Raw genomic sequence first — 25,050 nt, 5'->3', positions numbered from 1 at the left:
GTGAACGATGCTCTATGAAACCGGATGATAAATACCACACAACTTAAGGCACATTTAAAAAGGGGGCAAGAGGCACCCATTTGTAATGTCAGACCATCCTAAACCATTTACATCAATGTGGTCTGCATGCTAGGGTACCTGACCACATGAACAGGCACAGGAGTCATCGACTTCCTGGATGATGGACAAGTGGGCCTCACTGCTGTTCACCAAGTCAATTCACATTAGTAGAAGTTATTTCATTTCTGCGCAAAGTGCACAGGTGGCTAAATTGCATATAAGGAATTTATGTGGCATAAATGAAAGACGTTACACACACACACACACACACACACACACACACTAGACACTAAGCACTTAGCGGATTCCACAATAAACCTACTTGTGCTTTTTAAAAAGTTTGGTACAAAACAATCAAAGTTAAAGTGTATTGGGACCTTGTTCTATCACTGTTGGGGACAGTATAAAATGCCCTTTGTTTGTACAACCCTCCTAATATAGTTCTACCACTTTAGAATAATTCATTACCCCCCTCTAATACCCTGGTGCACAAAGAAACGAGCACATCAGTAGACCCCCACCGTTACCAATACACATCTTTATATAACCAGAGTATTTTTAAATAGTAACTTTTTTTTTTGCTATTTTCTATTGTCCACACTCTAGAGCGCCTTATAAATCAGGTGCATCTTATACGAGGGGCTGCTGATAAGTCTTTGGCTTTACCCAGAAAAACTAGAGAGGATGATGAAACTTTACATTTATTCCATATACGCTTCACTAATGTCAACACACTTCTTACATTGGTATTTCAAGTTCTGTAAGCCTAGCAAAAAGAAGGATTTCTGTTGTGCATCAAATCAGGCATCTGTAGCAGCCATGGCATCAGAAATGGTGTGAAATTTTGTACCCTTGAGGTGTTTCTTCAGGTTTGGAAACAGATGGTCGGAGGGAGCTAGATCTGGTGAATAAGGTAGGTGGTCAACCAGCTGGAAGCCCAGCTCTGCCAGTTTTGCTGTGCAGTGTGAGCGGAGGCATCGTCTTGCAGTAACAAGAGTCCTTTGGACAGCTTGCCACGTGTTTTGGTCTTCAGAGCTGCCTTCAATTGCTCCAAAAGTTCAATGTAATACCTTGCATTGATGGTGGAACCCTTTTGAAGGCAATCCACTAGCAGCACGCTCTCCTTATCCCAGAACACAGATGCCATCACCTTAGTGGCGAATTTTTGCATCCTGAACTTCTTTAGACGAGGAGAACCACTGCGCCTCCACTCTTGACTGCTCCTTGTTTTTAGGGTCATATAAATAAATCCAGGTCTCATGCATAGTGACCAGTCGATCCAGGAAGTTCTTATCAGTCGGAAAATGCTGACAAATCGACCGAGACGTTTTCCCTTGCATGCTTCTCTGATCTGTTGTCAAATATTTGGGGACCCACTTTGCAGATACTGTATTTTTCGGGCCATAAGACGCACTTTTTTCCCCCCAAATGTTGGGGGAAAGTGGGGGGTGCGTCTTATGGTCTGACTATAAGGCTGCGGGGAATGAGGGTGCCGCGGTGCAGCGGGTCATCGGCGGCACGAGCAGGCTGTAAGCCTGCCGTGACCACGTGGGCCCGCTCATTACATATGCACGCCCATCCTCCCGCCCATCATCTCAGCGAAACCGGCGCTGACAGGTGGGCGGGGTGATGGGCGGGGGAGGGGGGGTGCGTGCATAATTAGCAGCCGGCCGTGATCACCCCTGGCAACTACAGCCGGGAGTGATCATGTGCGGCTGTATTCACTGCCCCCCGTGCATCATTATCAGCGCGGGGTGCAGTGAATCAGTGTACTCACCCGTCACCGTGTGTGGAGCCGCCCCCCTGCAGCATCGAGTCTTCCTGTCTGTGCCGGCGGTCAGCTGATCTGGACACTAGCGGCGCGCACCGCGATGATGTCATCGCTGTGCGCGCCGCTAGTATCCACCAGAATCGATCAGCTTACCGCCGGCACAGACAGGAAGACGCGATGCTGCAGACACCGGTGACTGCTCCACACAGCGGCGCTGCAGCTGAGACAGAGATCGGTGCTTCAGGGAGTGAGGAAGGGTAAGTATAAACGTTTATTTTTTTTTTTCCTGTGCCACAGGATACACGCCATTTACCAGGATGGGGGCATTTCATGAGCAGGATGGATGGGGGCATTTCATGAGCAGGATGGATGGGGGCATATCATGAGCAGGATGGATGGGGGCATTTCATGAGCAGGATGGATGGGGGCATATCATGAGCAGGATGGATGGGGGCATATCATGAGCAGGATGGATGGGGGCATATCATGAGCAGGATGGATGGGGGCATTTCATGAGCAGGATGGATGGGGGCATTTCATGAGCAGGATGGATGGGGGCATTTCATGAGCAGGATGGATGGGGGCATTTCATGAGCAGGATGGATGGGGGCATTTCATGAGCAGGATGGATGGGGGCATTTCATGAGCAGGATGGATGGGGCATTTCATGAGCAGGATGGATGGGGGCATATCTTGAGCAGGATGGATGGGGGCATTTCATGAGCAGGATGGATGGGGGCATTTCATGAGCAGGATGGATGGGGGCATTTCATGAGCAGGATGGATGGGGGCATTTCATGAGCAGGATGGATGGGGGCATTTCATGAGCAGGATGGATGGGGGCATATCTTGAGCAGGATGGATGGGGGCATTTCATGAGCAGGATGGATGGGGGCATTTCATGAGCAGGATGGATGGGGGCATTTCATGAGCAGGATGGATGGGGGCATTTCATGAGCAGGATGGATGGGGGCATTTCATGAGCAGGATGGATGGGGGCATTTCATGAGCAGGATGGATGGGGGCATTTCATGAGCAGGATGGATGGGGGCATTTCATGAGCAGGATGGATGGGGGCATTTCATGAGCAGGATGGATGGGGGCATTTCATGAGCAGGATGGATGGGGGCATATCATGAGCAGGATGGATGGGGGCATTTCATGAGCAGGATGGATGGGGGCATTTCATGAGCAGGATGGATGGGGGCATTTCATGAGCAGGATGGATGGGGGCATTTCATGAGCAGGATGGATGGGGGCATTTCATGAGCAGGATGGATGGGGGCATTTCATGAGCAGGATGGATGGGGGCATTTCATGAGCAGGATGGATGGGGGCATTTCATGAGCAGGATGGATGGGGGCATATCATGAGCAGGATGGATGGGGGCATATCATGAGCAGGATGGATGGGGGCATATCATGAGCAGGATGGATGGGGGCATATCATGAGCAGGATGGATGAGGGTATATCATGAGCAGGATGGATGGGGGGTATATTATTAGCAGGATGGGGGGTATATGAGCAGGATCATATACAAGGCAGGAGGATCCTTATCACAATGGGGTACCTTAGTAGAGAATTTGGGGACATTACCCCCATAACAGTGTCAGCAGCAGATCCTCGCCCCATAACAGTGTGTCATGACCATATTTTTTGGTTAAAATTTTATTTTCCTATTTTCCTCCTCTAAAACCAGGGTGCGTCTTATGGTCAGGTGCGTCTTATAGTCCGAAAAATACGGTAGCTTCCTAATGTCCAAATGTTCATGGATAATGACACAAACACGTTCACCGGAAATCCCCAAGATGCCGCCTGTTGCTTTAGCTAAAATTTGTCGATTCTCCAGTATGAGGTTGTGCACAGCATTGACGATCTCCGGAACAACAACCACTCTCGGTAGTCCAGGTCGTTCCTCATCATTGGTGCTGAAGGGCCAGTTTTAAATTTGTCAACCCAGTTTTTAACTGTGGAATATGAAGGGCATTGATCCCCCAATGTCTGAGACATATCACCATGAATATCCTTTGCGGACTTTACTTGCAGAAACAATTTTATCACTCCTCTGCTCTCAGTTGCTATGAATATCGCATTAGACTCAGCCATTATTTTTCCGCGCGCGTAGAACACTTCCCATAAACAAAAAATGTTGAAAACATATAATACACACAAGGCTTTCATGTGATGTAACATTCATTATCATACAAACAAAAAAAAGGATCACAAAGCCAAAGACTAATCAGCAGCCCCTCATAGTCCAGGAAACACTTTTTTTTTTTAAAAAAAAGAAAATACTAAGGATTAAATCATCCCTCATTTCTCCCATTAAAAATATATTAAAACAAAAAAAATTTGGTATAACTTTGTTCGTAAAAGTCTGATCTCTGAAAATATAAAATTACTTAACGTGGATTGTTTTTCTCATAACATTTACCAAATATGTATCTATCTACCTCAAGAAGTTACCACTAAAAATGTTGTCTCAGAGCACAAGAGAACAAGACTTCACACAGCCCCAGGCTACGGGGCCCGAGAAATGGCGACAAGCGTTTATTTTTTTATTGTTATTTAAATACTAATTTTGAAATTATTCACCACTAAATAAAAAAAAAAAAAAAAAATTGGAATTTTGTTCCCGCACACCAAAATATGGTATATATTTCCTGTTTTTACTCATCTACTTGTTGACCATTACCTGATGCTTATGGTGTTTTTGATTGATCATTGCTACATCTGTAATGCTATTGGATAATCGTATAAGGAAATTGATCACGGTTTATCTTTCAATGCAGTAAAAATATATAAATAAATAAGTCTTACTCAAAATTGAGATCTGGCCTAAAATAATGTGGCGTCATACTTGGCATTTGAGAGGAGTGGATGAGGGCTGCCAATTTGATTCTTAATACTAAATTTGTGGCGCCAATGTAAAGGTTAGTGTTCATGTTTCACAGATGTTGCCAGTTAATAGATATCATATACATTGTCATAAAATAAAAAAGGTTATAATATACTAGAAGGTGGCCCGATCCTAACGTATCGGGCAGTCTAGAATGTGTATGTAGGTGAGCAAATTGAATAATACGGTAATGAATGGACTGGATGGGTTAGGTTTAGTTTAGTATTCTTATAAAATTGTTTATTGGTTTTAAAATGACAACAGAAGGAACAGTTTTAATAGAGGAGTCTAATGTTGAACACTAGAACTACTGAGATAGTCATTTTGATTACTTTGCACCATGTATTTCTATATAGGTGTCACGAGTCCAGTAGTTCTAGTGTTAATGATGTCCATGGCTTGTAATGAAAGAAGGCCATGTGTGAAGCCCCGTTACCTTCAGGTCGCCTCAGGGTCTTCAGGGACTTCAAGTGCTGGGATTCTTCTGACAACAGGCAGGTCAGGTTAACTTCAATGGGAATCGTGACAACACTCTCGGTATTTGCGGTCAGTGGGTGACCGCCACTGCAGTTTAGGGAGCGACTGGGGCTGATGGTAGATGCAGTCTGATGTTGTGGCTTCCCAAGAGTAAGGCGGGCCCCAGAGCTCAGTGTAAGTGTGTAGTACCACAGGTCGCAGAAGAACTCACACACAGGCAGCAATGTCTTTCAGAGTTTTTACTCACTTTTCTGATGGTAATGTGAGACAACCAGGGCGATGCTATGATGAACCAGGTGGAACCAGGCTGATGTAGGGGTGACTACTGACTCGCCTTCCTAGCCCTTCTTGTTTGGGGTGACTACTGACTTGAAGTACTGCGGGGATCACCCAGGGAAGTCGCAACTGCCGTTCTCCCCTTTCTGACCAGTTTGCTGACAGCGTGGACCAAGGATATGATGGCTCCAGGCTCGATCCTCCCCCTGGTTGCTGTTGATGCTGCGGGTGCTATGTGGTTTGGTGAGGTACATACAGCACCCTCACCAGCTGGTTTAGCAGGCCAAGTACTCTGCGGACCCGTTTCTCAGTGCGGGCCTGGTCTACAGGTCGTCTCCTTACTCAGCCACCTCTTCACTACTTCTCTAGGTGGTTTTCAGGCAGCACCACTCGGTAGCCGCTCTCCCCCGCCAGCAGCCACTACGGGTACAGTGTCTGACAGTGTCCTGCTCTTCTGCTCCACAACTCAGACGCGGCTGCTCACTCCTTCTCCTTTGACTGCCACTGTACAACTCTGTCTCCAGTCCCACTACCCACCACTAACCGGGATGCGAGGGCTACGCCCCCTCCCTGGGTCTGCCCAGGGGTCCCCTCTAAGTAACCAGGACACGCACACAGCTAAGTGTCTGTGTAAACACACCCCAGTGAGCCTTAGGGGTGCTTCACACACAGCGAGATTGCTATTGAGATCGCTGCTGAGTCACGGTTTTTGTGACCTCATTAGCGATCTCGCTGTGTGTGACACTGAGCAGCGATCTGGCCCCTGCTGTGAGATCGCTGCTCGTTACACACAGCCCTGGTTCGTTTTTTTATTGTTGCTCTCCCGCTGATAAGCACACATCTCTGTGTGTGACAGCGAGAGAGCAACGATCCTGAATGTGCTGGGAGCAGGAGCCGGCGTCTGACAGCCTGCGGTAAGCTGTAACCAAGGTAAACATCGGGTAACCAAGGTGGTTACCCGATATTTACCTTCGTTACCAGCCTCCGCAGCTCTCACGCTGCCAGTGCCGGCTCCTGCTCCCTGCACACGCTAAGCTAAGCGGTGTGCGCTGGTAACTAATGTAAACATCGGGTAACCATACCCGATGTTTACCTTAGTTACCAGTGTCTGCAGCTTCCAAGCGCCGGCTCCATGCAAGCGCAGCGTCGCTTGCACGTCGCTGCCGGCTGGGGGCTGGTCACTGGTCGCTGGTGAGATCTGCCTGTTTGACAGCTCACCAGCGACCATGTAGCGACGCAGCAGCGATCCTGACCAGGTCAGATCGCTGGTGGGATCGCTGCTGAGTCGCTAAAGTGTGACGGTACCCTTAGGGATTACCTGTTTTGTACTCACTCAGCCACACATGAACAGTGTAAAGTTAAGTAAAAATATGCTGATTCTGTGATGTGGCCCAATGCTGGTATGTACCCCCATCGTGGTGCAGCCATCACCCTGACATGTGCCCCCATACTGCAGGGTAAGGGCGCTTTCACACTTGCGTTCAGCGCAATCCGCCACTATGGAGAATAGCGCAGTCCGTTAACGCACTGCGCTATTTTCCATAGACTTTTATTGATGACGCACTGTAATGCAAGTGTCTGCGTTGCATCCGCTGGACGACGCCGAGTCATTATTTTAACGCAAGCGGCGGAATCCGCTGACAAATTCAGTCACGTTCTACTAAGCATGCTCAGCATGTCCAGCAGAACGATCTAAATCGTTTAAAATCACTCCTGGTCTCTCCCCCCCCCCCCCCCCCTCTCATACTCACCGATCACGGGCGCAGCGCAGCATGACTGTCACAAAGCTCCGGCGACTTTTCCTCTTTTGAAAATGCCGGACGCTCATTATTCAATCTCTTATTCACTGCTTCCCCCGCCCACTGGCGCCTATGATTGGTTGCAGTCAGACATGCCCCCACGCTGAGTGAAAGCTGTCTCACTGCAACCCATCACAGCCGCTGGTGGGTGGGTCTATATCATGCAGTAAAATAACTAAATAAATTAAAAAAAAAAAAACACGTGCGGTCCCCCTCCAATTTTGATACCAGCCAAGATAAAGCCACACGGCTGAAGGCTTTTATTCTCAGGAAGGGGAGCCCCACGTTATGGGGAGCCCCCGAGCCTAACAATATCAGCCAGCAGCCGCCCGGAATTGCCGCATCCATTAGATGCGACAGTCCCAGGACTCTACCAGGCTCTTCCCGAATTGCCCTGGTGCGGTGGCAATCGAAGTAATAAGGAGTTAGTGGCAGCTATGGGCTGCTGCCACTAAGTCCTAAGTTAATCATGGCAGGTGTCTCTCCGAGATACCTTCCATGATTAACCTGTAAGTTAAAGAAAATAAACACATACACCCGAAAAAATCGTTTATTTGGAATAAGAGACAAAAAAAAAAAAAACCCTCTTTCACCACTTCATTAAACCCCCAAATACCCCTCCAGGTCAGACGTAATCCACAGCCGCGCGATCAGCTGTGCCCTCATTCAGGTGACCCGCGGACACAGCTGTCGGGTGGAGGATTGCAGAGTCTCTGTGTCTCTCTCATCTCCTTTTCCCGGCGAAACAAAAAAAAAAAAAAAAAAAGTTTACAGGAATCCCTTCCTTATTAGCTCATCATTTGCAACGCATCCGTAACATAACGCACTGTGACGGATGCCTCAAACGCAAGAGAGAAAGCAGCCTAATGTGTGCGGGGGTCGGAGTGCGGGGTGGGTGCCAAGCAGGCCCATGGCGCTGAGGACAGGTGTGTGTGTGTATTTCCAGTGCATACATGCGAAGTGCGGGGGGGGGGGGGGGGGGGGGAGGTCTAAGCCGAGCGGGGAATGCCAGGCGTCGTCCTGTATTTCGGCCTGTTCAGTTAGGCTCCCTGCACACGTAGCCAGGGTAAATATCAGGTAACTAAGCAAAACGATGCCGATACAATTGAAAGCAATGATGAGAGACAGAGCAGCGCGCTCCCTCTCATCATTCTCCCTGCTGTGACTGTCGGCGCTCTGACTGCTCTGCAGCGGACCGCGGTGACGTCACCACCGCGTGCCTGCGGTCAGGTCAGAGCGACAGTAGTGGACGCGCCGTGGAGACCGGAGAAGCAGGGAAAGGGAGTATGTACTAGTCACTGTGGCCAGACGACCATGGGAGTTGTATACTGCATGAAGGTGCATAATACTATCTGGGTCTGTACTGTGCTATATGGGGCTGTATGCTACATGAGGATGCCTAATGCTATCTGGGTCTGCACTGTGCTATATAGGGGCTGTATACTACATGAGGGTGCTATCTGGGTCTGTAGTGTGCTATATGGGGGCTGTAAACTACATGAGGGTGCTATCTGGGTCTGCACTGTGCTATGTACAGGCTGTGCACTACATGAAGGTGCCTAATGCTATTTGGGCCTGTACTGTGCTATATGCGGGCTGTATATTACATGAGGATGCCTAGTGCCATATGGGGGCTGCGCATAGTGCCATATGGGGGCTGCATAATAGTATATGGAGGACTATAAGGGCTTCATAACACTATATGGAGGAATATGGGGGCTGCATAATACTATAAACCCAGAGTTATATGTCCCCTCAACCCCGGTGCAGTATAACTCCTCAGAGCTGTATGTCTCTCCAGTCTCCACTTTAGTGCTGTGTACCCCCAGAGCTGCATGTAACCCACCTCTTCAGAGCCTTTTGTCCCCCCCACCCCAGAGCCACTGCCCCCCTCTAGAGCTGTATACCCCTTTCCTCAGTAATATATATGCCCCCCAGTAATGTGTATGTCCCCAACCTCTCTTGTGATGTATATACAGCAGTGTTAGTGTTCTCTATGTGCGGCTATGTCTGTTAGTGACTGTCACCAATCAGTGTGGCACTGACACATGCCCAGGAGGAGCTGGATGGACACAAGCGGGGAGGAGAATGAGGCTGTTGCCGGCTTCCCAATATTAGAACTCTCTCTAATGTGTCTATGTGTGCATTTCATGATCTGTATCTGTGTATGTCAGTCTATATGACTGGGTCTAGATTTATGTCTGTTTATGTGAATTTCTCTTTAAATAGATGTGTACGTATGCCTGTAAGTGTATGTATCTGTGCATGTCTATGTGTGGATGGGGCCCACAGACTTTCGCCCAGGGCCCACAAAAACCTGGTGCCGGCCCTGTATATCTACTACAGATGCTTATAGTTACCAGAACATTTTCTGATTTTTTTTCTCAAATTTATCTGGGGGAAAGAAAGAAAAAAAAAAAATAAAAAAAAAAAAAAAAAAAAAAAATGATGAACACTGGCATATGGAAACTGAATGTAAAGGTATAACCACATAGCAGCAGAGATTTAGAAGATGTCAGCAACCACATCAGTCATCCTGTGGAGGGCAGCAAAGCCACTTGTATAAAGAGGAGCACATTCTCAAGGGCAAAGTTGCACAGTTGTGTCTTTCTACCAAATGTAAAAATTAATAAAAAAAAAAAAAAAAACCTGCAGGGGGATACCCATCATCTGTAACATCAGTCACGAGTCACACCTGGTAAAGTCAGTGCATTTAAAAGAGGATAATATAAGAGTTCTTAAAGTTTTCAGAATAAGTGAGGGAATGATTCATAATCAATTTTTTTTTTATTCTTACACAATGATCACCTAAATCGATCATATTGAGAGGTACCCTGCTCAGACACGCTTCAATGTATAGGTTCGAAACCTGAGACAAAAAGGTGGGGCTCACTATGAGACAACCCCTTTTTTAATCAACAACCTTAACTTTTACATTCTTAACAATACATTTTGTTGTCAATCAGATTAGCAGACTTCACCCACTACTCTCAAAGTATGACGCCACATTATTTTAGGCTAGATCTCAATTTTGAGTAAGACTATTTTTAGTGCATCAGGAGATAAACAATGATTATATTATTTGATTGCTCATTTCCATTACTGATGCAGCAATGCTCAGTCAGAAACACTGTAAGCATCAGGTAATGGCCAACAAGTGGACGAATAAAAACAATATAGGAGACGCATATTATATATAACAAACACACACACACACACACACACACACACACACACACGTATATATCACAATGGGGGTTGTGTGGACAAATGTATGGGTGACCTAACTGCAGAGCAAGGTCAGTGGGGGTCCCCCATGATTGGCCAGATGTAAACACTATGAAGGTATCCTGCTAAATGTAGTGACCACCGCAGAGTACTGCAGCTCAGCTTTTCTTTACTAGAAGCTGCAGTACCCGGTAACAGGCGCTATACTTTATACCATTATACCACTCTAGTAGTGAAGAGCAGCTCTGATTCATAGCCACTGAGTGGCAAATAATACCTGCATTGGTACAAATTGATTTCTCATGTAGTGTTTAAAACCATAAGACATAGCAGCCTGAAAAGCTTGGGAAGGTGATACGGCTTCTGACATTTTCATAAACGTAAAGTAAAACTGGACGCTTCATATGGATATACAGAACTTTCTGCAACAAAATCTAGTGTGAATGATCACTCCTGAGGTTTATTCAAACAGTGTGATCATGTATAATATAGGATGGAAAGAGTGAGAGGAAACGAAAAAAAAAAAAAAAGACAAAAAACCCCAAAAACACCCCCCCCGAAATACAACTCCCCCCCCCCCTCCCCGACACAGAAGAAAACAAAAACAAACAAGCAAGCAAACAAACCACGTCTATCAAGTTCCACCATAGTGTTGGCAGAAATGTACACAAGTTGTAGTATTTTCTCTGCTAGTCGAATCCACTCCTGGTTTTTCCCCTTAAAAGTAAATTACAAAAATCTGTGTATGTACAGCTAAATCTTTGTAGATCTTTGGACATAATAGTGCCTTATTGCATTTTTTCAAAGTACATGGTGTCCCTGGAAGGCAGAGTTCAGGCGTCTGTACGAGCCAGGCACATCTGTAAATTGTGACCGGCAGCGTGTGCTTGTCTGTATAAGCAGGAGTGCAATAGCAATAGTCAGAATAGTCAATGACGTGACTTTATTCCATAGATTGTTGGTCTGTATCAAAAATTGCCCATGTGCACTGGCACACTGGATATGAGATTGTGTGCGGTCCTTGGGGCATACGGACAGCACGCATCCATATAACAGGCTAGTCTGAACGAGCCCAAAGCCTGTCCTAATGAAGGAATGCCCTATAAAATAGGAAAGAATAAAGCCTCCTTTTCTACATGTATTTCACAGATTACATGGGCACGGTTATCTCTTCGCTGGTGTGTAGCAGACATCCACTTCTAAGTATATATGGCTACAATAAGTGACAAAGGGAATGATGGGACAGTGTACAGAACCTTTTGTAAATCAGCAGTCTCCTCATTTTCTTGTCTAACTCTTTACAATTGCCCTTTTACCAGTGCACATTAGGTGAACATTGCAATCAGTCAGAGCAGCAGAATAGTCACAAAAGGGAGCCAAATTATAACGGCACGGAGGTGTAAAGACAGAACTGCTGGAGGCTGCTTTACAAACGGACCAAAGCAAAGGCATCTTATTATGGACCAACAAAATTAGAGGATAGATATTAGTACAGTGTAGAATCTGCTCCACATCTGGATTTCTAGAATGAAATTACTCTGGTCCATTTGCAGATATAGAATAAATAATACCACACACATTTCTAATATATTATATATATATATATATATATATATATATATATATATATATATATATATATATATATATATATATATATATATATATATATATATATATATAATAAACATATTTTACACACACACTCTAGGTGAACACTACTTGTAACTTAGAAATTGCTGGTTCAGGAATCAATCAAAATATTCCTTTGTTTGTCATCATTGCACAAGGTGAAAATTCAGAATGGAACTGTATATTATATATATATATATATATATATATATATATATATATATATATATATATATATATATATATATATATATATATATATATATATATATATATATATATATACACGCCATCAATGATCCCTATGGCTTACCTTGGTGGTCACAATGCACAGGCAGTCCATCGTTCACTCATATTCACCACATTCTTGCTACTTAAGTAGGTAAAATGAAGTGACCATTCTCTAAATCCTGCATGACCCTTCGGAGTCACAACAGCAGACACCAGTTTCAGCAGCCCACTGGGGTGGAGAAGGTGCAGGGAGGTCGAGGAGGACCCCAGGAGCCCCTGGAACAGGACATGAGCCAGCAAGTGACCGATTTGTAAAGCTCATCTATTTTTCAGATTTGTATGTTTTAGCAGAAAAGATCTCAAAGTTGTATTCCAGGGTTTCTTCCACAGCAGTTTAAATAGCGCTTCATTAATTCCTCCTCTCACAGAATTAGAGACATGATGTTCATAGTGAGTCATATGCTGAAACACCATATAAAATAAGCTGTGATCTAGCACGTCCTGATAAATAATGCATCTTCAGAAAAAAGGTGAACGCCTTCCTGTCCATGTAGACACAGGGAGAAAACTACTCCAGAATATAAAAGATCACTATCGGAGCATCCCTGCTTCTGCAGCCTGAAGATCAATGACTTTCTTGGCCAGAATGAATGGAATATTCCACGTGCAGCTCTGAGGAGGGGAGTGTGTAGTACTTCAAGTCACAGCAGTTCCTGTTCACAAAGTATATACTGCACAACTATGGCTTTCTAATTCCTACTGCAAAAGAAAAGGATTTTTACCAACAAGTCCAGATGACAGCAGAGAAACCATCTGCAAGGCAATTTAGCACTAAATAACAAAATATGGACAAGAAATAGGAATCCCCCCTGGGTTCCGAAAGGCCATTAAATGATCAGAACAAAAAGTCAATGGCAGATGGAAAATCGGTAGCTGCAGTCATGAAGTCCAGTTGCCCAGCCTGCCATTATTCCAGATCAGAGGCAAACGCTCCAAAGTACCAACATAACAGTGCCCGGAGGCTCCAGGCTTCATCAGGTGGAGCAGCCCCGGTCCAAATCAAGCTTTACAAATAGACTGATATTCCTTCTCTGGTGTCATCACCCTATGGCGGCACCTACCTAATGCAACCACAACACAAACCTGCAAGCTCTGCGGAAAATAAAAAAAAAATAAAAAAAACACTTAAAAAAGGTTGACTAAAGACACCCTGCCTTTAAGCTAGACATACCGTATTTTTCGGACTATAAGACGCACCAGACCATAAGATGCACCCTGGATTTAGAGGAGGAAAATAGGAAAATAAAATTTTAAGCAAAAAATTACACACTGCTATGGGGCGAGGATCTGCTGCTGACACTTATGGGGGTAATGTCCCCAAATTCTCTACTAAGGTACCCCATCTTGGTAATGGTCCTCCTGTCTTGTATATGATCCCCATCCTGGTAAATACCCCCATCCTGATAAATACCTCCCATCCTGGTATATGGCCCACATCCTGTGACACACAAAAACAAACATTTATACTCACCTTTCCTCACTCCACGCAGCATCGCTTGTCTTCCTGTCTGTGCCAGCAGCAGCGCCGCTGACCTGTGTGGAGCCGTGCGCACAGCGATAACGTCATCGATGTGCGCACCACTCTTCACACACATCAGTGGGCAGGCAGATAGGATGTCATCACAATGCTGCAGGGAACACTGACCAGTGAGTATACTTATTCACTGCCCCCCGCGCTGATGATGATATGCAGGGGGCAGTGAATATAGCCATACATGTTCACTCGAGGCTGTAGGAGCCAGGGATGATCATGCGGGCCGGCTGTTTAGTAGGAGCGCACCCCCCCCCCCCCCGCCCGACCATCATCCTACCCACCTCTCAGTGCCGGCTTCAGGGCCGAGAGATGATGGGGGTCGGGATGCAGTGCATATGAAATGACGCTGATGAGCGGGCCCACGTAGTCACGGTAGGTGCTGCTACAGCCTGCTCCTGCCTCTGATGACCCGCTCCACCACCACCGCACCCCACCTACCCGCAGCCATCAGACTATAAGACCCCCTCTTTCCCCTAAACTTTTTTGGGGAAAAAGTGCGTCTTATAGTCCAAAAAAATACGGAACCTTCATTTTATCTTTATTAAAATTAAAATCCACTGGTGTGAATGAAGGATATTTATGGTGGGATACTCCTCTACTCATCTCTCTGCAAACAAACTGCTCCCGACATCTTTTGAAAATAGTTTGCCCGGTCTGAATAAATACAGTAGCAATACGAGACCCGATTATTGCATTTGCACCTGTTTTTTTTGTGCAATTTTTGCGGTTTTTCCTTTGCATCTAATTTCTTTTTAAAAGGTTTGTCAAAAATATAATCTACTCCACCCTTGGAGGGGTTTTATATACGTCAGGTATTTTGGTGCATAATAATGAGATGTACAAATTTTTCTCTAAAAAGACGCAACGCAAAATAGGTCAACGAACACTACAAGAAAAAATGAGAACCAATGACTTACAAAATGCAAAAGACAGATCAGGCAATAGAGACCGCTTTCCGGAGTAAAGCAGCAACACACTTTTCACTGTTTAGGTGGTGAAGAAAAGGTTCCTTACCCTTTTTAACCCCCTGCCCTGCGACACAGGTCTGCTGGTATACAGAGTACAAGATCATACATCATATAGTCCTTGTGCTTTGAAGTTCAATTTCTACACAAATGCTGTACCAAGGCTCACCGCCTATCTCTGTTCTTCATATCCATTGCCTCATGACAAATGCCAACAGCCCCCAAAAGACCCCATAGATTAATGGCATCCATCGGGTTTCCATCACTTCAAATGATCTTATTTTTGATAAACCTGCAAGTGTGGCTCCAATTCAGATGTGAACAGAGCCTATGTGAGTAAACGGGTGCACAACAAGCAACCAATATCTTTTGATTCTAGGTCCTCCCCCACATTGGAAGTGCTATAAACTGGAATCAGTCATTCTATGCTACTAATATTCAATATACAGTGGCATGCAAACGTTTTGGCATCTTTGGTCAAATGAAAATGACTTATTGTGAACGGTTAAGCAAATTGAAGATGAAATTATCTCTAGTGTTGAGCGAGCATGCTCACCACTGCTCGATCAAGCATAGGGTTGCTCAGGTACTTTTGCAGTATGCAGTACTCATCCGAGTATCGTGGGTGCTCAGATGTTTCGTCCGTGAAACAACCACAAACCACAGGTTTGCTTCACCGCACGATTCGTGCAGTGGCCCCAGTGAGAGCCATTTGCAGTTCCTGAATGGTTCACTGAGGTTTTCGGATGTAATATGTCAAGAAAAAAAAAAAACAAAAAAAAAGAAAGAACTAAAAACACACACACACACACACACACACACACACACACACTTTTACCGCACTTGGAACTTCTTCCCATTCAGAAGTACAACTCGTCCCACAAGAACAAAGCCTCATGGCTATATTTATAAAATAAAAAAAATAAAGTGATGGCGCTTGGAAGAAGGGGAGGAAATAAACGAAAAATTGCCAGGTGGTAAAGGGATTAATTGGCCTGTTACTGTTAAGGCTTGTTCACTGTCATCATTGGAAAAGGTCAAGTGACGCAAATTTCTCAGCTTTATAAAAACCCAGCCTCCTCTAACCTCATGCCAAAAAACAGCAGCCATGGGTTCTTCTAAGCAGCTGCCTAGCACTCTGAAAATGGCGGAGGCCCACAGAGCAGGAGGGGGCTATAACAAGATTGCAAGGAATTTTCAAGTTGCCCTTTCCTCAGTTCCAAATGTAATTAAGAAATGGTAGTTATCAGGAACAGTGGAGGTCAAGATGAGGTCTGGAAAACCAAGCAAAATTTTCTGTGAGCTGCTCCTAGGATTGCAAGAGAGAAATCAGAACTCCCGCCTGATTGCAAAAGATCTTCAGGAAGATTTAGCAGATACCAGTTCAGAGACACCTGCACAAATATGGCCTTCATGGAAGAGTCATCAGGAGAAAACCTCTCCTGTAACCTCACCATAAAATTCAGGGTCAGATATATGCAAAAAAATAAATCAAAAAAAAAAAAAAAGCCTGATGCATTTTGGAAACAAGTCCTGTAGACCGATAAGTTTTAAATCAAAAGGTATGTGTGGAGAAAAAATTTAACACAGAATTTAAGTAAAAATATGGGGTTGTGTTGCAGCCAATGTCACGGGGAACATTTCACGGCTAGAGGGAAGAATGGATTCAATGAAATTTCAACAAATTCTTGATACAAACATAACACCACCTTAAAGAAGTTCAAAAGATGGCTTCTACAAATGGATAATGATCCTAAACATGTCAAAATCTACAATAGACTACCTCAAAAGGCACAAGCTGAAGGTTTTAAAATGGCCCTCACGGTCCCTTGATCTCAGCATTGAAAATCTGTGGTTAGACCTCAAAAGAGAAGAAGTGCATGCAAGACAAGCCAGGAATCTCACAGAACTGGAAAACTTATCCAAGGAAGAGTGGATGAAAATTCCTCAAATAAGAATTGAAATGAAGAAATGAAAGATCCTCGGCTGGCTACAAAAAAAAAAAAATGTTTACAGCTGTGATATTTGCTAAAGGGGGTGCTACTAACCATGCAGGGTGCCCAAACTTTTGCATTGATTTTTTTTTACTTGGCTGTATTTTGACTACATTAATAAAGACACCTGCACATAAATGCCTTTATATTTTACCTAAAGTATTTGGTGGCATTTGCAGTCAGTATTGTAGCCCACAGGTCTATTCATAATTCTGCGACCATCAAAGCTGGATCTCCCAGGATTTTTTGCTGACAAAGTTCACACAAGATTTACATTAATGACTTTGCAGTGTAATGAAGACACCACCCAGACTGCAAATTGATGAAGGGAACACAAAACTGTATTCTATATATATTGTAAAATTTGCAGAACAGTGAGTGCAGGTCAGGATACATAGAATGTAATTTGGTTTTAGTACAAGAAATGTAGCTATACAAAAGTGTGTACACACACACACACACACACACACACACACACACACCGTGCTGTGGCAAAAATTAAGAGACCACTGCAAAATTGACAGTTTTTCTGATTTTTCTAATTATAGGTATATTTGAGTGAAAATTAAATTGTTCTTTTATTCTATAAACTACTGACATGTCTCCGAATTTCCTAGCAATAAATTTTGTATTTCTTTTCTGAAAATGAGAAATTGTCAAAAATAACAATGCATTGCTTTCAGACCTCAAATAATGCAAAGAAAACAAGTTCCTAATCATTTAGAAACAACAATACTAATAATGTTATAACTCCGGAAGAGTTCAGAAATCAATATTTTGTGGAATAACCATGATTTTTAATCACAGTTTTCATACATCTTGGCATGCTTTCCACCAGTCTTTCACACTGCTTTTGGGTGACCTTATGCCACTCCTGGTGCACAAAATTTAAAGCAGTTCTTGTTTGTTTGATGGCTTGTGACTATCCATCGTCCTCTTGATTACATTCCAGAGGTTTTCAGTGGGGTTCATGTCTGGAGATTGGGCTGGCCATGACAGGGTTTTGATGATGTTGTCCTTCATCCACACATTGATTGACCTAGCTGTGTGGCATGGTGCATTGTCCTGCTGGAAAAACCAGTCCTCAGCGTTGGAGAACATTGCCTGTGCAGAAGGAAGCAACTGTTTTTTCCAGGATAACCTGCTTTGTGGCTTAATTCATACGTCCTTCACAAAGTTTAATCTGCCCAATTGGACCATAGAGGACTGGAGTAAAGCCTGCTTTAAATGCCGTAATTAATCGTGCGATCGCATTTGTGATTGCACCCGCCCCCATAGTTTGTGCGGCACGGGCAACTTCTTGCCCGTGTTGCACAAAGTCGGTAACCCCCGTCACACGTACTTACCGCCCGAACGACCTCGCTGTGAGCGGTGAACATCCACCTCCTGAAGGGGGAGGGACGTTCGGCGTCACAGCGACGTCACACAGCGGCCGGCCAATAGAAGCGGAGGGGCGAAGAAGAGCGGGACGTAAACATCCTGCCCACCTCCTTCCTTTCGCATTGCCGGCGGCCGCAGGTAAGCTGCAGTTAATCGTTCCCGGGGTGTCACACGGAGCGATGTGTGCTGCCTCGGGCACGATAAACAACCGGAGCATAGAAGGACATTTGATTTTGTGAAAATGAGCGACGTGTCAACGAGCAACGGTAAGGTGAGTATTTTTGCTTGTTCACAGTCGCTCATTTGTGTTACACGCTACGATATGTCAAACAAGGCCAGATATGTGTCACTAACGACGTGACCCCGACGACATATCGTTTGATATATCGTAGCGTGTAAAGCCCGCGTAAGGTAATCTTGTCTGATGAGTCTAATTTTCAGCTTTGCCCAATACCTAGTCATCTAATGGTTAGACAGACCTGGCGAGGCATACAAGCGACAGTGTCTTGCACCCACTGTGAAATCTGGTGGAGGATTGGTGATGATCTGGGGATGCTTCAGCAAGGCTGGAACTGGGCAGAATAAACTTTGCGAAAGTATGAATCAAGCTGCATACAAAGTTATCCTGGAAAAACAGTTACTTCCTTCCTTTCCAGTAGGACAATGCGGCATGCCACACAGCTAGGTCAATCAATGTTTGGCTGTAGGAAGACCACATCAAAACCCTGTCATCGCCAGCCCAATCTCCAGACCTGAACCCCATTGAAAACCTCTAGAATGTAATCAAAAGGAAGATGGATAGTCACGAGCTATCAAAGTAGAACTGCTTACAATTTTGCACCAGGAGGGGCATAAGGTCAAAAGCAGTGTGAAAGACTGATGGAAAAAATGCCAAGAAGCATAAAAGCGGTGATTAAAAATCATGGCTATTACACAAAAAATTGATTTTTGAACTCTGAGTTAAAACTCAAAAACATACCTATAAAGAGAAAAATCAGAAAAACTGAAAATTTTGCAGTGATCTCTTTAGGTTTGCCAGAGTTATATATGATATAAGTATTTTGATCACATGATAATGGTTATCCATGTTGTCCTACTCCAAGCTCTAGAGGCTTTAGAGCCAACTACCAATTAAGTGATGTGCATCTCTGCAATGAGGAGGGGTGTGGTGTAATGACATCAACACCCTATATAAAGGTGTGCTTAATTATTAGACAACTTCCTTTCATTTGGTAAAATGGGTCAGAAGAGAGATTTGCCGGGCTCTGAAAAGTCCAAAATTGTGAGATGTCTTGCAGAGGGATGCAGCCGTCTTGAAATTGCCAAACTTTTGAAACATGATCACCGAACAATGAAGTGTTTCATGGCAAATAGTCAACATGGTCGCAAGAAGCGTGTTGGGCAAAAAAGGCGCAAAATAACTGCCCATGAATTGAGGAAAAAATCAAGCGTAAACCTGCCAAGATGCCTTTTGCCACCAGTTTGGCCATATTTCAGAGCTGCAACGTTACTGGAGTATCAAAAAGCACAAGGTGTGCCATACTCAGGGACATGGCCAAGGTAAGGAATGCTGAAAAACGCCCACCTTTGAACAAGAAACATAAGAAAAATGTCAAGACTGGGCCAAGAAATATCTGAAGACTGATTTTTCAAAAGTTTTATGGACTGATGAAATGAGAGTGTCTCTTGATGGGTCAGATGGATAGGCCAGAGACTGGATCAGTAAAGGGCAGAGAGCTCCACTCCGACTCAGATGCCAGCAAGGGGGAGGTGGGGTACTGGTATGGGCTGGTATCATAAAAGATTAATTTTGTGGAAAGATTGTGGGACCTTTTCGGGTTGAGGATGGAGTGAAGCTCAACTCCCAGACCTACTGCCAGTTTCTGGAAGACAACTTCTTCAAGCAGTGGTACAGGAAGAAGTCGGTATCATTCAAGAAAAACATGATTTTCATGCAGGACAATGCTCCATCACATGCATCCAACTACTCCACAGCGTGGCTGGCCAGTAAAGATCTAAAAGATGAAAAAATAAATGACAGGGCCCCCTTGTTCACCTGCTCTGAACCCAATAGAGAACCTGTGGTCCTTCATAAAATGTGAGATCTACAGGGAGGGAAAACAGTACACCTCTCGGAACAGTGTCTGGGAGGCTGTGGTGGCTGCTGCACGCAATGTTGATCGTAAACAGATCAAGCAACTGACAGAATCTATGGATGGTAGGCTGTTGAGTGTCCTCATAGAAAGGTGGCTATATTGGTCACTTATTTTTTGGGGCTTTTTTGCATGTCAGAAATGTTTATTTCTAAATTTTGTGCAGTTATATTGGTTTACCTGGTGAAAATAAACAAGTGAGATGGGAATATATTTGACTTTTATTAAGTTGCCCAATAATTCTGCACAGTAATAGTTACCTGCACAAACAGATATCCTCCTAAGATAGTCAAATCTAAAAAAAAAACCACTCCAACTTCCAAAAATATTAAGCCTTGATATTTATGAGCCTTTTGGGTTGATTGAGAACATAGTTGTTCATCAATAATAAAAGAAAAAAATCCTCTAAAATACAACTTTCCTAATAATCCTGCACACAGTGTATATATCTATATCTATATCTATATCTATATATATATACACACACACACACACACACACACACACACACACACACACACACACACACACACTGTATATACATACATCATAATTACATTAAAAGTGGAAACATACAATATCTGGGGTAGCTAATTGACATGTTTTACAAGTAGTCTCGGAACGTTTTCAGAAATTTATTTTAACAGTTCTATCTAACCTAGATGCTAAAGAAAGTTAAACATACTTCAGCATCTGCAATGTTACACTTTTCACATTTTCACAGTGGTGGCAATAAATAAATTCACAGCTAAAGTTAACAAAACCAATTAACATTTTATATACTTCAATAGCACCTATTGCATCCAAGTGTAAATTACACATCAGTAGGCATGTTAATGAAATGGCAGTTAAAACACCTATTGAAAAAATAAAGTAGTGAGCACAAGTAGACATTCTAATTAAAGAGAACCAACCAGCAGGATTTTCATATATAAAGTGAAGCCAGTGCTATACTGGGGCTAGGATGCTTCTTCTGAGATTGGAGGTTTTATTTCAGAAATATGAGCAAGTAGAGTTCCAGCAATGCACTGCTATTTGATTGATAGCAGCTACAGAACATCTAATATGTGGCATTCTATTCCTGCCCCCGTCTGCTGCCTGGCCTCTGTAGTTGCTAGACTGTATGGGCTCCTTCCAGGTATGAGTCCGTTCTGTCACCATTCCCTTTAAAAAGGTGGTTACTGTTTAATGTTACAGCATATGTTGTTTTAGTGCCATCTCCCTCACTGCTCCTCAAAGTTTTGTACACAGGGTTGATGTCCCATAACCTTTCCTCAGCGGTCTGACTTCTACATAGTGTATACCAAAAGTCACCAATGCTGCATGCCAAAGAGAAGGAGCAGAATAGGAGCTTAAGGCTATGTGCACACTAGAAAAAGGATTTTTCTTAAGAAAATGTCTTGAGAGTGAAGGATTAGCGCCCCTGCGTTAAAAAAACGCACCAAAAACGCACCTGCGTTTTTACCGCGATTTGGTGCGTTTTTACCGCTGGTTGCTCCCTGCGTTATTGTGCCATTATCTATGGTAACTAACGCAGTTAGCTGCAGAAAAGAAGTGACATGCTCATTCTTTTTCTTAAGAAAATCTACAGAAGGAATTTTCTTAAGAAAAAAACGCAGTGTGCGCACAGCTAATATTTTTTGCCATAGGTTTGGCTGGGGAATGTCTGCAGAAAGGTTACAAGAATTTCTCAAGAAATTTCTGCAGCAAAAACGGACCAAAAACGCAGGTAAAAAACGCAGTGTGTGAACATAGCCTAAGGCTGCTTTCACACATCCGGTTTTTCCTGTGCGGCACAATCTGGCGCTTTGCAGAAAAAACGCAACTGGTTTTTTTTGCCGCCGGCTGCGTTTTTTTTTTTGCATAGACTTACTTTAGTGCCGTATTGTGCCGCATGGGCTTGCGTTCCATCCGTTTTTTGCCGCATGCGGCAGATTTAGCCGATGCGGCGGCCGGATGGAACGTTGCCTTGCACGGTTTTTTTGTCCGGCAAAAAAAAAAACAAACAAAAACCGCATCGCGCCGCATCCGGCCGATGCAGCGCGATTTGCAATGCATGCCTATGGACGCCACATGCGGCGTCCTGCGGCAAACAACGCATCCGGCCGCCGCATGTGGTTTTTTTCCACTGCGCATGCTCAGTAGCCTGCCGCAAGAGGCAAAAACCGGACGGGCCGCATGTCAAAAACTTATGCAAAGGATACGGTTTTGTCGCCGCATCCGTTGCATAGGTTTTAGAGCCGGATTGGCCGGCTCTGCTAAAACCAGATGTGTGAAAGCAGCCCTAACTGGCAAAACCATGCTCATCTTATCTTCATGCATTTCACAACCATGGCTTTTATTTTACCCAGATATCAACATCCGCCGTACATGTACAACACAAGTTGGGATCGGGTGTCTCAAGTGGGTCCATAGGCTGTGCCCTTTTTTTTTTTTTTTTTTTTTTTACCAGATGGGTTAAACTTTAAATTAAACTTAAATTTATTAGTCCCCTTAGAGGACTTTAATCTGCAATAATCTGATTGCTTGTGCTATATACAGCAATAAGTATAAAATTCAAGGTCTTTATAGCCAAGCCACTTGTCTGTGATAGCAGATACAGGGGTCTTCAATAGACCTCCAGCTGCCATAGAAATCCATCAATGCTGTGTACTCACAGAGGGAGCGCCAATGAGCACATAAAATGACGCGCCCCACACCAAACCCCTGTTAATGGTGCGATCAGACATTCAAGGTGGCATTTAACAGATGCAGGTAAAGTTTGGCTCCACCCTGAGCTGCTGAAGCCATGTCTTGGCTGTGACACAGCAATTATCTGCAGGGTATAGTGTAGTGTTTCCGAGAAAAAACAACATTTTACCAGCCACCAGAGACCGAGCTGAACAGCAGACATCAGAAAAATGATAAAAAACGTGCCACGTTTCAGCCACGTAGGGCCATTATCAGCCATTGAGGTGTACAATAGCTTGATAAAGGCCCGGCATGGTCAAAACATTGCACCTTATTATATATATTCTATATATTGGCTGATGTGGCGAGTTCACACACGTTTATTCCTATTTCACATATTACATGATTACCAATATCTTTTCCTTTACATTAGCTGATGTCAGGCGTACACACACACACACACACACACACACACACACACACAGGAGAAAATATTTGTTACACTGCCGATTTTGCAAGTTTTCATACCTACAAAAAAAAAAAAAAAAAAAGGGAAAGGTCTAATTTTTTTTTTTATTGTAGGTACACCAACTGTGACAGTCAGAATCCCACCCCAAAACAAATCACATTGTATGATTCTTAAATAATTAAATTTACATATTATTGCATGAAATAAGTATTTGATTACTTACCGACCAGCAAGAATTCTGGCTCTCATAGACCTGTTTTTTTCTTTAAGAAGCCCTCCTACTCTGCACTCATTACCTGTGTTAATTGTATCTGTTTGAACGCATTACCTGTCCACGCACTCAATCACTCAAACTTCTCCACCATGGCCAAAAAAAAAAAAAAAATTGTAGACCTGCACAAGGCTGGGATGGGCTACGGGACAATAAGCAAGCAGCTTGGTGAGAAGACAACAACTGTTGCCGCAATTATAAGAAAATGGCAGAAAAACACGATGACTGCCAATCTTACTCAGTCTGGGGCTCTATGCAAGATCTCGCCTTGCCGGTCAAGGATGATTCTGAGAAAGATCAGGAATCAGCCCAGAACTACACGGGAGGACCTGATTAATGACCTGTAGAGAGCTGGGACGACAGTCTCACAGATTACCATTAGTAATACACAACGCCATCATGGATTAAAATCCTGCAGGGTACGTAAGGTTTTTCTGCTCATGCCAGACCATGTCCAGGCCTGTTTGAAGTTTGCCAATGACCATTTGTATGATCCAGACTAGGCATGGGAGAGGATCATGCGGTCATAGGAGACAATAATAGAACGTTTTAGTATCAACTCCACTCGCCGTGTTTGGAGAAAAAGAAGGATGAGTACAACCCCAAAAACACCATCCCAATCGTGAAGCTTTGGGGTAGAAACATCACACTTTGGGGGTGCTTATCAGCAAAGGGGACAGGACGACTGCACCGTATTGAAGGGAGGATGGATGGGGTCATGTATTCTGAGATTTTGGCCAAGAGCCGCCTTCCTCAGTAAGAGCATTGAAGATAAGTGGTGGCTGCGTCTTGCAGCATGACAATGACCCAAAACACACAGCCAGGGCAACTAAAGTGGCTCCACAAGAAGCATTTTAAGTTCCTGGAGGAGAATAGCCATTTTCCAGACATGAACCCAATAGAAAATCATTGGAGATAGCTGAACTCAATGTTGCCCAGTGACAGCCCCAAAACCTGAAAGATCTGGAGAAGATCTGTATGGAGGAGCGGGCCATCCCTGCTGCAGTGTGTGCAAACTTGGTTAACTTCAGGAAATGTCTGATCTCTGAAATTGCAAACAAAAAGGTTTCTGTAGCAGATATAAAGTTCTTTTTTTTTCCTATTGTATGAAAGTCTTATTCCATGCAATAGAATGCAAATTAAATTTGTTAAAGGGAACCTGTCATCAGAAATTTAGCTTT

At 44.0% G+C, this 25,050-nt stretch overlaps 1 protein-coding gene across 17 annotated transcripts in view; it reads right to left on the bottom strand.

Annotated features, from left to right (window-relative positions):
• The window catches only part of DLG1 (discs large MAGUK scaffold protein 1), a 280,537-nt gene that overhangs the window by 200,070 nt on the left and 55,417 nt on the right, over positions 1 to 25,050 (bottom strand). Inside the window, exon 1 of one of the 17 annotated variants that reach the window (XM_075340545.1) lies at positions 12,456 to 12,965. The exons of the other annotated variants lie outside the window; for them this stretch is intronic. Coding sequence (XP_075196660.1) covers positions 12,456 to 12,485 — 30 coding nt within the window. The 5' untranslated portion in view covers positions 12,486 to 12,965. Of the gene's footprint in view, positions 1 to 12,455; positions 12,966 to 25,050 lie in introns of those variants that run through there. 17 annotated transcript variants of the gene reach the window in all.

The sequence above is a fragment of the Anomaloglossus baeobatrachus genome, chromosome 3 (genome assembly GCF_048569485.1).
Source record: "Anomaloglossus baeobatrachus isolate aAnoBae1 chromosome 3, aAnoBae1.hap1, whole genome shotgun sequence".
Taxonomy (NCBI): Eukaryota; Metazoa; Chordata; class Amphibia; order Anura; family Aromobatidae; genus Anomaloglossus; species Anomaloglossus baeobatrachus.
This window is presented reverse-complemented; position numbering and strand designations above follow the sequence as displayed.